General features: G+C 45.1%; 1 protein-coding gene, 1 long non-coding RNA gene and 1 other non-coding gene across 3 annotated transcripts; 2 read left to right on the top strand and 1 right to left on the bottom strand.

Annotated features, from left to right (window-relative positions):
- Window positions 1–93: 93 nt before the first annotated feature.
- Window positions 94–5273, bottom strand: CDKN1B (cyclin dependent kinase inhibitor 1B). Its single transcript, XM_025930401.2, has 3 exons — window positions 4269–5273; window positions 3547–3676; window positions 94–1452 (listed from the first exon to the last, which is right to left on the bottom strand). The coding sequence occupies exons 1-2, from the start codon at window positions 4741–4743 to the stop codon at window positions 3555–3557; spliced, it is 597 nt and encodes a 198-aa protein (XP_025786186.1). The 5' UTR covers window positions 4744–5273; the 3' UTR covers window positions 94–1452; window positions 3547–3554.
- A 2151-nt stretch (window positions 5274–7424) lies between these two features.
- LOC147579308 (uncharacterized) lies at window positions 7425–13242 on the top strand. Its single transcript, XR_015253797.1, has 2 exons — window positions 7425–7850; window positions 12676–13242. It is a non-coding gene; the product is annotated as an uncharacterized LOC147579308 (long non-coding RNA).
- Window positions 10642–10726, top strand: TRNAQ-UUG (transfer RNA glutamine (anticodon UUG)). Its single transcript has one exon. It is a non-coding gene; the product is annotated as a tRNA-Gln (tRNA).
- Window positions 13243–13575: the final 333 nt, after the last annotated feature.

The raw sequence follows: 13575 nt of genomic DNA on the forward strand, positions 1-13575 counted from the left end.
AGATATTTGCTACTTCGTGTTATATTTGTGTAAATACACCCATAATGCCAGGTCAAATACCTCAAAGCTTAGTAAAGCACATTACAGTTCAACTCGATAGCTATGGAAGTTTTCTTTATTGATTGCTTGATGTGTAACAATAATTGGCATCTTTTTCACACATTACAAAAAATTATACTTGGCTCAGTATGCAACCTTTTAAGCATAGCCATATTATTTAACAGAAGAAGGGAAAAAAATCTATTCTACCCAATACAGCATTTACAAATGCACAAAACATGCCACTTTGGCTTGTATATGGTCTAGATTAAAAAAAAAAAAAAAATCTCTTTTTAACATAAATAAGTTAGTATAATTTTTCAGTGTCTTTACAGAGTTATGTACACAGGTACACTTCAAATGGTTTTGTTTCATACACATACACAGGCAATGTAAAAATACTGTTTAAAGATGTAGTATCCATTTCAGTAATTCCACGTATGCTTTTCTCTATATGCACTTTCCTTTAAAAACACCATTTCCTTGGGGCAAATTAACAAATAAAATGAGAACCTTTAAATTAAAATTATTTCATTATGTGAAGTTACTGAAAGATGTTTAAAAAATATCCAAGGTATTAGAATTATTTTGACTGTGTCTACACAGCTCAAAGTCCAAAGAAAATTAAGAAATCTTCTCAGCAAACCTGATAAAAATTAGATGGTTAAATCTGAGCATTTAGAACTCCCCCCATACACCCGATATTTGCCCAGAATTACCTGAAAGGATTACCTAACTGCTGAATAATTAAATGGTAAATTCCAATTTTAAGAGAAACTGAAGAGGGGGGCGGGGGGAATAAGAGGATAGTTTTTTGTTTAAAAAAAAAAAAAGCCATTTGCCACTACATAACGGAATCATCAGAGCTCCCAAATGAGAAAAAGCTTCATGTACAAAAAAATTAACAATTATTTGCAACCAGTGTACAAATTTGGATGATTTTTTAAAAATGAATTATCAGTTTTCACTGAAAGAGACATTACATCTTTAAAGAAAACAATTCAAACCCTTCCCCAAAACTGCTTCTCTTCATGCAAGTCAAATATTTTTCTCCTTGCTCTAAATGGAAGCAAGCTCTTCAGAACCCCCCCTCACGCCAATTCCTCAGCCCCACCCTGCCGTCCCTCCCCCCAAAGTTTATGTGCTACATAAAAGGTAAAAACTATATACACAGGTAGTACAATGAAGCAAATAAGGAAAAACCTAATTGCACAATGCTACATCCAATGCTTTTAGAGGCAGATCATTTAAGAGTGCCTAAATTTTAGTGTTATTGTGTTGTTGCTTTTCAGTGCTTATACAGGATGTCCACTCCATGGAGTCCGCGATATGTATTTAAAATTTTTAATTTATATCTTCCTTGCTTCACCAAGCAGTGATGTATCTGATAAACAAGGAAACGTGCTCTTAATTCTGCAAAAGAAACAAGAAGAAAGAATTAGGAGAAAAAGCACTAGAATAGCATTACCAATAAAGTACAGGAATTATTTCGTCACTGTCTTAGTTGTGAAATACCTGAGCAATGGAAAAGAAAGTGTGTACTAAAAGCTGATGACCATAGTCCTCTCCATCCAACGTTTCCTTCACTGGATTTTTTACTTTTCTCCGTGTTGTTTATTTTTGTTTAGAGGAGTGGGATCTCAACAGTGGGGAGATTTGTCCCCCAGGGGACGTGTGGCAATGTTTGGAGACATTTTAGGTTGTCACACTGGGGGTGGGAGGTTGCTACTGGCATCTGTTGGGAAAGGCCAGGGCTGCTGCCAAACATTCTACTAATGTACAGGACAGCCTCCCACAACAAAGAATTATTCAGCCCAAAATGTCAATAGTGCAGAGGTTGAGAAACCCTGGTCTAGAGAATCGGGGTCAAAGACAGTGAGAAAGAAAGGAGAATTAAGAAACTGTAACACTTAAGAGTATCAAAGTTTTCTAAATTTGAAAAATAAGTGGAACTGTAACTTATAAATGCTCTCCCAAGAAAAGTCTATTAACTTTTTTTTTCAAAATATTATTGTTTCTCAGTCATATGCAAAATATACACAAGAATGCTTTTGAGGAGGTCCTTACCATTATTTCTAGTATTCTCTGAACTGGCAATGTTTACTAATAAATGCCTCTCTCTATGTCAGAATGGGACCAGATCAAAATCCAATAGGTGTGATTCACTGTGGCTCATCTGATGAGCTAAGCTTCAGGTCACAAACCACAAGTCCCAAGCTGCAGGTCGCTTCAGAAAATTTTTTTCATCCACTTTTCCCACTTCGTATACAGCTGTAATATAGAAGTCCTATAGTGATGTTCTGTATAACCTTTGAAAAATGCCAGATGTGTGTGAAGAAGTCATATATATGACACTATGATTTAAAAACACAACAAACTTGAATCTCACCTTAATCTCTAGGTTCCTTTATTTTTTTTTTATAAATGAGGATTTTTAAAAGCCAGGATCAACATGTACTAAAATCTCTTTATGTGCTAAGTTATGAGTGCATGGGGGGGGAGGGGGGGGAGAGGTCACGGTTCTTATCAGTAAGAAGTTTACAAACTATTAACATATACACTTTGATCATTATGGATAGCCAATCCACGGTAAGTTGAGGGCTGAATTATTCAAATTAGCTGTCCATATTGACCAGATTTTAGTAGATGGAAAAAAATCTCCACTTCTCTTCTGTGGGGTAGACCTGCCCTAGCCGGCCCTTATGACTATTCACAGTTTCCCCTAAAATATCCAAATCATCCTGTTATAGCACAATTAGCATACACATGCTGACGTGTTCCTGGATTGCTTACTCCAGCAGAGTTAATTTAACTTCTGCTTTGTGACTTCGGAAGTTATCATCAGAAATTCTGTAGGAACCTTAGTATTTTTGAGGTTTCCAGTTTGGTTTTTTTAAATACACAGGGTTCCTTTCCTGTTCCCAAAACTTGTAAGAAAACAGGGAAAGCGGCAGTTTATGAAAACGATAGAGATAAAAGCATGTAACCATTGGGTTAACCAAATAGGAACCATTTGTACCTAACTTTTCCCTCAAATTTTAATCATTTACTTGCCATTTTCCTACGTATGGCTCGAAATCTGTTACAGACTCAACTTGAATCCCTGGGAAATGAACTCTCATGAAGTGAGACTGGGGCATACCCCAGTTCTTGTTCAGAAGAAGTTAAGAACCTACTGTTCCCCAACAGGTTTTGGTGGGATTCACAGGGAATTAATCGGCCTTCTATCCATTGGGCCTTGGTCACAAGTAGTTGCCGAGGACACTTGGTCTAGTCATTCCATGTTTCAAGGAAAAATGATGTCAGGACGTGGAAAGCGTGAAGCACCACAGTACCCCGGAATCCAGTGATGCCCCAGCCTTTCCCATTCCTATTTTTTGACCTCACAAAATAAAAACAAAAGCCCACAAACTCTATAATCTGCCAGCAACCACTAAGATCAGGTTATCTTGGGGTTTGAAAGCCCATTTCGGGATGTAAGTTACTTGCGCCTAGCCATCAACCCACCGAGGAGTTTACGTTTGACGTCTTCTCAGGCCAGGCTTCTTGGGCGTCTGCTCCACTGAACCCGCGTTCGGGGAACCGTCTGAGACATTTTCTTCTGTTCTGTTGGCTCTTTTGTTTTGAGGAGAGGAATCTAAGGGCAGGAGGGAATTTTAAAAAGAACACACAATCTTTATTGGAAAAACAATGGCTGACAGAAGTTGGCACAATAGGTAGGGGATGAAAAACCCACACCTCCACCCACAATCCTGGACCCGTCATTCCCAGTGGCCTTTAAGGGCACAGAATGAGGTTGTTTTCACATAACAGAAAGTGTATTCTACGCCCCAAAGCTCTCTGTCCATTGCGAAGACGGAGGCCGTGGATACACATCCCAACGCTGTCACAGACCCACCGCTGGCTAGCGGGGAGGAACTGCCATGTTTTCGGTTAGAGAAATTATCAGATAATACCATCTCAGGCTCCCGACTTAAAAATAATAAACAGGCAAGCAGTCAGCCGGATAGCATTTAAAACCCAAGATTAGGCCACTTCGCTCCCCACAAGCTAAATCAGAATACGCTACAAAAGTAAGTAAATAAATAAATGAATAATAAACAAACAAACAAATAAATAAAAAGTTGAGGTTAAGACCCTCAAGCAGGCAAAGCGGTGCCCCGGACAGACAGACAGACAGACAGACAGACAGACAGACAGACATTTTCTGCTTGGGGAAGGGTCATTACCATCTGTAGCAGGTCGCTTCCTTATCCCAGGGCACTGCTCCGCTAACCCCGTCTGGTTGTCCGATGTATCAGTCTTTTGGTCTACCAAATGTGTGTCCTCTGTGTTTGCCTGAGACCCAATTAAAGGCACCGCCTGGCGGTTCCCGCTGACATCCTGGCTCTCCTGCGCCGGCACCTTGCAGGCGCCTTTGGGTGGCCGCGGGGGTCTGTAGTAGAACTCGGGCAAGCTGCCCTTTTCCACCTCTTGCCACTCGTATTTGCCCTCCAGGGGCTTGTGATTCTGGAAATCAAAATTCCACTTGCGCTGGCTTGCCTCTTCCATGTCTCTGCAGTGCTTCTCCAAGTCCCGGGTCAACTCTTCGTGGTTGACCGGGCCGAAGAGGTTCCTGCAGGCGGAGGGCTTGGGGTACTCCGCCTGTCTGGCGTCCATCCGCTCCAGGCTCGGGCTCCCGTTAGACACTCGCACGTTTGACATCTTCCTCCCGGGTCTCTACAACCGCCTCGCGCGCGCTCTCCGAAAACAAAACTGAACAAAACAAAACGCCCCGACCCAGCCCGAACCCCTCTTATAAGCCCTGCGACTGCGCTCCGAGCCAAGAGAAACAAACACGGACAAGTAACTGCCCGAGCGTCAGGGGCGCGCTGGCTCTGGGGGAGGGGTGAGGGGAAGCCCCGGCCAGGCAGCCGAGAGCCGCCGCCGATCAAGTGTACCGGCGAGCGGGAGGGCGGGGAGGGGAGGGGAGAGGAGAGAGGAGGGGGGTGGCAAAGCCAGTCCAGGTCCCGGGCTGCTGCGAGCCCGCGGGTCCCGCCAACCGAGCGGCTCTCCAAACCTTGGCGGCGTCGGAGTCGCGGAGCGGCGAGGCTGTGGGGACAGGGGAGGGGGAGAAAAACACCCCGAAAAGACGAGCCCCCTTTTTTTAGTTGCCCAATATGGCGGTGGAAGGGAGGCTGACGAAGAAGAAAATGATTGACACCGCAAGTCTATTTAAACAGAGGAGGAGATCCATTGGTTGCGGCGCCGGGAGCCGCCCCGCCGCGGCTGGCAAGCCCGGCCTTAAGGTGGCCCGGCGCGTCCCCGCCCGCGCGCGCGCGCGCGCCGACTCCGACAGCGCCGCCCGGAGATTGGCTGGTCGCGTGACTGCCGGAGGTGCGCCGCTGCCAGCAAACCTGCTCCGGCTGGCCTCGGAGAAATTAAAAACGAGACAAACAAACTAGCCAAACGGCCGGGGAGCCGGGGAGGGGCGGGGGCGGCGGGACCTCGGGTTCAGGTCACCGCGCTGCGCTGGCTGGCGCGCCCACTCCGCGCCCGGGAAACCGAGGGGCTGGATCAGATGATCTCCAAGGTGGCTAGCGGCTCGTTTTACGCCTCGGTGGCGATCGTGTTTTCCCGGCACTAGCCGGGCCGCGGGTGCGGGCCACTGGGGGAGGAGGCGGACAGTGGGAGTTCTGCCCCCAGCTGGGCTCTCGCCGGTGGCCCCAACCTCTGGCACTGCGGGGCTGGGGGCGGGGGAGCCTTCGCCGAGGGCCTGGGAGCCCCCCTGCCTGGGTGCCTCGGCTGTGGGTGAGCAGTGGTTAGCTCACCCTTAACCTAGAAGTCTCTGCTCTTCTGGGGGGTGGCGGGAGGTTGTGGAAGACGCCAAAGCGAACGTGGGCGCAGCATTTGTAATCTAGTCTGAACCCAAGCTCTCTCCCTCAATAAAAATCAGGATTTCAAGATCAAAAACTCGACTGGTCTCCCAGGTCCCTAATAAAACCTGTAGCTGTCTCAGACACAGGTTTCAAAAGCGAGGTCACACCCCTGACCCAGGTTCTTGCTTCCCGAGCACATTTAAGGCCACTGACATGGGCTGCGTGTGGGAACTCGTCTCCTCTTTGTATTTTTCACTTCTTTCCCGGGTTGTAGCAGTTTCCTCTACCTGAGTCCCGCCGCCAAATACAACAGCTCCTTCCTTCCTCCACCTTTCCCTCCCACTAGATTCACTGCTACAACCCACCCAGAGCAAAATTTAGATGCAAGTGAATGCCTTTACATAGCTACAAATCGTTGAAGGGTGAAAGTAATCTGAAAGTCCAGATTATGAAATGATTCATAAAACCACAGCAACCCTGTCCTCACTTCTGATACTATTATTTGGGCGTTTCTCTGCTCCCCGTTACAACTTGCAATTATCTATCAACATGATCGTGAGCAGGATGGTGAGAGTTAAAGATGTATGGGGAGAGGTGTCGTTTCTGAGACACCGGACTCCACCACCCGCCCATACATATAATCTTGGTTTGGGTCAAAGTGGATACATTTTACTGGAAACTAATCTTCTTCACTTCTAATAGTACACAGCAGCAATGTTTTCTTACGCATCTATGCTACAGATGAGTTTGATTTTTAACTTTTCTCAACCACGTATTGTTCCAAAGTGTGTTCCACTTTGTGTGCCTGCCTCACCTCGGCACTCCAGAATGTAAGAGCTGGCAGGGACCTTCAGAACCCTGTGGCTCAAACCCTCTCTTTCCACCACTGAGGAAATTGAGAGCAGGAGAGGTTTCCTGTCCAGGGACACACATCCAGTAGATGGCAGAGCCAGGTCTCCTAACCCTCAGGCTGGTTCATTTTCTCTTTCTTTCCTTCCTAATGGTTCAGGTTTTGCCTGGATTCGCCTGTGCTGTAGTCTGCAGATCCTCCTCTCTTACAAGAGATTCAAAATGGCTGCTGCTCATTCCCTGGGCTGCCTGCAGATGTTTCCTCGATGTGGCCTGTGGTCACTGATATTTATATGCAGCTGTCACTGGCCTTTGGTATCACTATGCACTAGTTCAACTAAAACGCAGATTCCAGAAGGCCAAGGGTGATGATACCCAAGAGAGCAGTGAGAGAGGCAGTGCCCAAAACTAGTTTCAAAGTCAGGACTTTCCACCTGATTGACAGAAAATATTTCACCTGCGATCCACGTGAGAGGTCTCACCTTTATTTTTGTACGCCTAAGGAGCCATACTCAATTTCCTGGATTAGAGAAGGGGGGAGAGGGACAGGAAAATTAGGTAGGCCTCAAAACCATATTTTATACACTATTCCCGGAATTAGATCACTGTTGACATTTTAACATAATTGCTAGACTACCCAGGAATTCTGTATTATACATAAGCATAAATCCACATGTATAAATACACAAACTACCACATAGATGTAAAAGGAGATATTCTAGAGTATTACAACATACCACAAGAGTTTGATTTTATTCATGGAATTAATATCTTACATAAAAGTAGAAAATTAATATTTCTCTCCCCTACACACCCTGAATCTTTCTTCAATTAATATGTGGGAGCACCATTTTGTTGCTTTGTTACTCTGGAAGAGTAAATGAGTCACAGTCACGCCACCTTAAGAAAGGCTGTGCTTAAATCGACCTTGCTGCGATCTGAAAGCGTTTTGGTTACAGGCAAGGCACCGGAGATCGGTAAGGCAAATAATGAGTAGTAGCGACGAAGCGTGAAAAAAATACTATGGAGTCCCCAAGGGAAGAGGGAACGCGGAGATCCGAGCGAGCGCCATCCTCCTTGCGGAAAGTGGGCGGCTGCAAAAAAGTAAGCCAGGGTGAAAAATTTCAGAAAAACACTGCGAAGGCGGAGCTTGGGTAGAAGACAGAAAGTTCCCCTCGCACTGCTCTAAAATGGGCTCTGCTTCCCCAAGACCCAGAATCTAGTCCTGAGCCGTGTTTCTGTCGTTTTCACCCCTGACGGTTTCCTACTTAGAGCTGAGAAGCGTCGCGTAAGCCAGCCAAGATTTCTGTGTCCTTCACAAACTGACACAGAAGCAGACACCAAAATAACTTTAAACACCTGCGTAGTAGACAAGGGTCCAAACGGGGTGGTAGGGCCAGCTCGCCTCCCAGATGCAGTCCTAGGGGCGAGGATGGGGGGTGGGTACTTGCGCAGCCCCGAATGTTTCTGCGAAAGTCCGAGTTTCCTGGCCCAGTTGCCCCTCCCACCACAAGTACGAGCTTTTAATCCTTCCTGGACGATGTTGATAATAAGGCAGCTTTCACTCAATTTCACTATCCTCCTAAACCCACATACTTTTACAGTTTGAAGATTTCACGGTCATCTGTTTCTGACATTTTCATTCAACTTAACAAATATTTATTAGGCCCCTTCCATTAATTTGCTTATTCTTTTTTTCTTTCAACAAATAGTTACAGACTGCCTTGGATATGCCAGGCCTTATCCTAGGCCCTGGGGATAGAGAAGTAAACAAACAGATTTAGACTAGGATGAAGCTTACTACTAAGTAGGGGGAGGGGAGACAGAAAATAAACCCCAAAATACATGACTAAAATACATACTATGTAAGGAAGTGATACATGCTATGCAGAAACCCTAAGCAGAGGAAAGGAAAACAAAGGGTTTGTGAAGTCCCTGTGCGAACAGAGTGGCAGAGAAATGCCTCATTGAGAAATTGGCCTTGGAGAAGCTCAGAAGGCTTGAGAAAGCAAGCCGTGCGGGTAGCTGGGGAAAGGGTATCCCAGTAAAAGGGACAGCAAATGCAAAACCCCTGATGTGAGATCTTTGTCAGATGTCTTCCAGGAACAGCAAGGAGCAAGAGGAGAGTGGTAGCAGAAACTCGGGTCGTACAAGACCATGTAGGCCTGTGTGGAGTTTTTATCATGGGAAGCCACTGGGACACTAGGAAGTTCTGAGCAGGGGAATAATGTGATCTTACCGTGTTTAAGGTATTCCCCACGGCATTATTCTCAGCAGCAGTGGGGGTAAAAGGATGACTTAAGTCACAAAGCCTGCCTTTAGGGAGTATACTTCATAGGTGTGGGAGGCCACCAGGTGCACAAAAAGCTACAGAGGTAGAAGGCAATACATGGAAGAACAGAAAGAGGAAGTCTTCAAGGAAGCGTTCAAGTCAGTTCTTGAAAAAATGAGAAAAATGTCAAGATTATAAGGATGTATTGGTGGGGCTGGTAGTTGGGGGATGGGATCAGACAGTTGGCAGGCCATGGATGGCATGCTGAAAAAAAATCTGTTTATTCAACAAGCAATGGGAACTGATGGAGCTTTTGGTGCAGTAAATAATGTGATCACTGTCCAGGCTTGTCTCTTGAACAAGAGCAAGCCTGGGCCCTGAGAGACAGTGTCCAGGGACAGAGCTAAATGGAAAGCTGGGTAGACAGCCCCATTATGGTGTTAATCCAAAGGAAGCTGGTTGTTGAGCAAAGTGTAATGTGAGGCAAGAAGGTAGAAGCATGGACCATGAGACCAGGATGAGAGTATTTGGAACAGAAGGTGGGAGGCAATCTCGCATGATCACCTGAGCTACAGAGGCATAGCTCTAGATGCTTTGTATGTGGTGATTACAGCCCCCAGAGTAAGTGGAGACGTAAGTGTTAAGGGGCCCAAACTGTCTTGGACAATCAGATCTCTGTATTAGGAAGTGGCATCTGACAAGAGTAAAACGTGGGTCCGATGAACCTGGAGAGGCTGACTCAGTGAGGTAATTTTGGAGCCTGATTGCAGTTGTTCAAGCAAGAGACACAACAGCATTAAGCAGGGCTGTGGAGGAGGGAATGAAATGTACAGAACGAATGTAGGATTGCCTCGGTAGTTAGAAAGGATAAGGAGATTAGAGAAAGATGGAGAAATGGAGGACAACTTTAAGGACTCAAGGTTGGGTATTTCAGAAATACTGTCATTAATGAAGAACAGTAACACAGGGGGACAATGTGACACAGACTGCTAGCTGTCCACCAAAACCCATTCTTTCTCCCTTAGTATCAGAATTATAACTGGGCTGACAGCTGCCCAGCCACAGTAAATTTCCCAGACCCTGTGCAAATAGAATGTGGCCTTGTGGATTAGGTATTTCCCAACAGAATGTAAGAAAAAGGGATATGTGTCTTCCCGGCCTAGCACATAAAACCTGTCACATCAACCTCCTACTTCTGCCTCTCTCTCTTTCCTTTCCTATGGGCTATGAAGGTGAATACTACCGCAATTTTGGAAGCCACATTTTTTTTAAGTAAAGCTCTGCACCCAATGTGAGGCTTGAACTCATGACCCCAAGATCGAGTCACATGCTCTACCACCTGAGCACCCCTGGCAGCCACATGTTGAAGAACATAGAACTACATCAGCCTGGGTCCCTGGCCTGGCTTGAGAAATAAATAAATAAATAAATTTCTATTTCGTTGAAATTTTGGGTCTATTTGCTATAGCATTTTGTAGTCAATTCTAATTAACGTAGAGGGGGAAATCAGGGAATAAGGAATAGGGAAGATTCAGAATTTGATACAGTCAGTGTGTGCATTGAAACTGGATCCCCCGAGAAAAGAAAGAGAGGCTGTGTTCCTTAAGAGGGCAACAGGGGGGCGCCTGGGTGGCTCAGTCGGTTGAGCATCTGACTTTGGCTCAGGTCATGATCTCGTGGTTCGTGGGTTCGAGCCCCGCATCAGGCTCTGTGCTGATGGCTCGGAGCCTGGAGCCTCCTTTGGATTCTGTGTCTCCCTCTTTCTCTCTCTCTCTCTCTGCCCCTCCCTTCTCTCTCTCTCTCTCTCAGAAATAAATAATAAAATTTAAAAAAAGAAAAAGAGGGCAACAGAGATGGTATTAGAAAAACAAATCTGAACCATAATGTGAAGGGGTGTCGTGGTTGGTGGGGCTCTGTAAGACCCGTCCATATTTACAAATATGCCATTAACCATATGGCCACATCAGATACTTTGTTACAAAGGTATGGGAATAAGGATGCATGTAGCTTCTCCATCCCTTGATGTCTATGTCGTGTGCAACATTGTTTCTTCACTGCCCCAGGCTCTCTTCTCAGAGAGTCTGTCCTCTTACTTAACTTCGTCTGCTGAGGGACAGCAGATTATATGACACTGTTCCCATTCTGATCCTGAAGTTGACCAGATGAGGGGAAAGCAGGTGTCCTATCTGACCTAAACTTGGCCAAATTCCTCTAATGAAAATTTGGAATCAGGTCTCAGAAACCGGTTAGTAAATTGTCAGTCAGAGATTAATAAAGTGATGCAGATTCAGAGCTGAAAGAGTTGTTTTAAGAAAGGCATCTTCAGGGGTTCCTGGGTGGCTCAGTCGGTTAAGTGTCTGACTTTAGCTCAGGTCACAATCTCACAGTCTGTAAGTTCGAGCCCTGCATTGGGCTGTGTACTGACAGCTCAGAGCCTAGAGCCTGCTTCAGATTCTGTCTCCTTTTCTCTCTGCCCCTCCCCCACTCACACTCTGTCTCTCTCTGTCTCCCAAAAATGAATAAGTTTTTTAAAAATTAAAAAAAAAAAAAGGTATATTCAGGAGGCACCTGGGTGGCTCAGTCGGTTAAGCATCTGACTCTTGATTTCAGCTCATGACATGGTCACACAGTTCATGAGATCCAGCCCCTCCTCAGGTTCTGCACTGACCCCACAGAGCCTGCTTGGGATTCTCTCTCTGCCCCTCTCCCACTGTGTGCCCCCCCCCCCCGCATAAATAAATTAAAAAAAAAATTTCTTTATTTAAAAATATTTTTATGTTTGTTTATTTCTGAGACAGAGAGAGACAGAGCATGAGTGGGGGAGGGGCAGAGAGAGGGAGACACAGAATCCAAAGCAGGCTCCAGGCTCTGAGCTGTGAGCACAGAGCCCGATGCGGGGCTCAAACTCACAAACCGTGAGATCATGACCTGAGCCGAAGTCGGTCGCTCAACCAACTGAGCCATCCAGGTGCCCGATAAAAATTTTTTAAAAAGAGCGTTCTTATAGGGGGCGCCTGGGTGGCGCAGTCGGTTAAGCGTCCGACTTCAGCCAGGTCACGATCTCACGGTCCGTGAGTTCGAGCCCCGCGTCAGGCTCTGGGCTGATGGCTCAGAGCCTGGAGCCTGTTTCCGATTCTGTGTCTCCCTCTCTCTCTGCCCCTCCCCCGTTCATGCTCTGTCTCTCTCTGTCTCAAAAATAAAATAAACATTAAAAAAAAAAAAAAAAAAGAGCGTTCTTATAAAAAAAAAAAAAAAAAAGAAAGATATCTTCAGCCCACATGTGATGGAGATGCAGATAATGATCTTCTGTAGAGTTCCAGAAGAAAGAAACGGGCATGCAAAGAGAAGCAGTGAAGAGACCATGGGATTTAGAAAGACAGATAACCCTTAGCAACCAAAGACTCCCCAGGTTCTGGATCCTGCAACTCATGAGGTTCCTCTCCCTGGACTTAAGTTTTGTGGGACATCCCTATGTTTATAAAACAATTTCCCTCTTCTTTTCCAAGCTAGTTTGTTATGGGTTTCTGTTAGTTGAACCTGAGATGTTCCTGATGAACTCAATGGTTTACATATTTGAAAGCAGCTTCTCTGGTGTTACCACATTTGGCCCTTATAAGACAACCGTTACGAGGCCAATGCTATCATGTTGTCTTTCAGATGAAGTCCTAAGACGGAAGGCTGAGTGTTCCAAAGCCAAGGAAGAGAGTGAGGAAGGTACTAGAAGCAGCATGCCTGTTCTCATGAAGCAGAGTCCAGAGTCCATGGTGACAATACTTGAAGAAGATGCAAGGACTCCATAAATTTTATGACTGAGGCATCATTGCCTTAATTTACCTACAATGCACTACACTTCCCCCCATCTCTGGGGGAAATGAAAGTTAAATTCCTGGAAAGAAAAATAACATCTTTGAAAGAAATTGGGTTGCAAGAAGGGTATCAAACTGATATGGTGGGGTCATTCTTTAAAGAAAAAAGTGCATCAAGCATTTCTACTTAGAGAAAAATCTTCATTTTCAAGTAAAATATGGTAAGCAAGGGCAGATTTACTAGTATTGCTGGTTTCAAAAGAATGGAAAATAAATAGAAAAACCTGGAGTCATAACCACATACCTGATTTACATGATTTATTTACCTGATTTATTCAGCTTCCAAGACTGGAACATAAGTGGCCAACTTCTGTGAGTAGAATATGGAATTTGGGACAATAAATAGGTTCACCACCAATTCACTGTTTTCAATTACATTCTGTTCTTTAAATTGAGAAAACATGATGGGGAAAACCTCCTTCGATTATGATCTGTATTTAATTTATGCAAAATTACACCTAAAAAGGAGGGGAGTGCTCTTTTTCTACTCCTGATCACTCTCTGAATAATTATTCACATGAATATTTGTTCATTCCTTCATTCATTAAATTTTTAATGAGCCCTTACCAGATGCCAGCCTTTCTGGGGACACAGTGGAAAACAAAGATAGCCAAAGTCCTGCTTTCATGGAATTGAGCTTACACTCAAGTGTGAAAGGCAGACAATACACAAACAAATAAGCATAGTTTGT

This window comes from Puma concolor, chromosome B4 (assembly GCF_028749965.1).
Source record: "Puma concolor isolate L17-30 chromosome B4, mPumCon1.1.hap2, whole genome shotgun sequence".
NCBI lineage: Eukaryota > Metazoa > Chordata > Mammalia > Carnivora > Felidae > Puma > Puma concolor.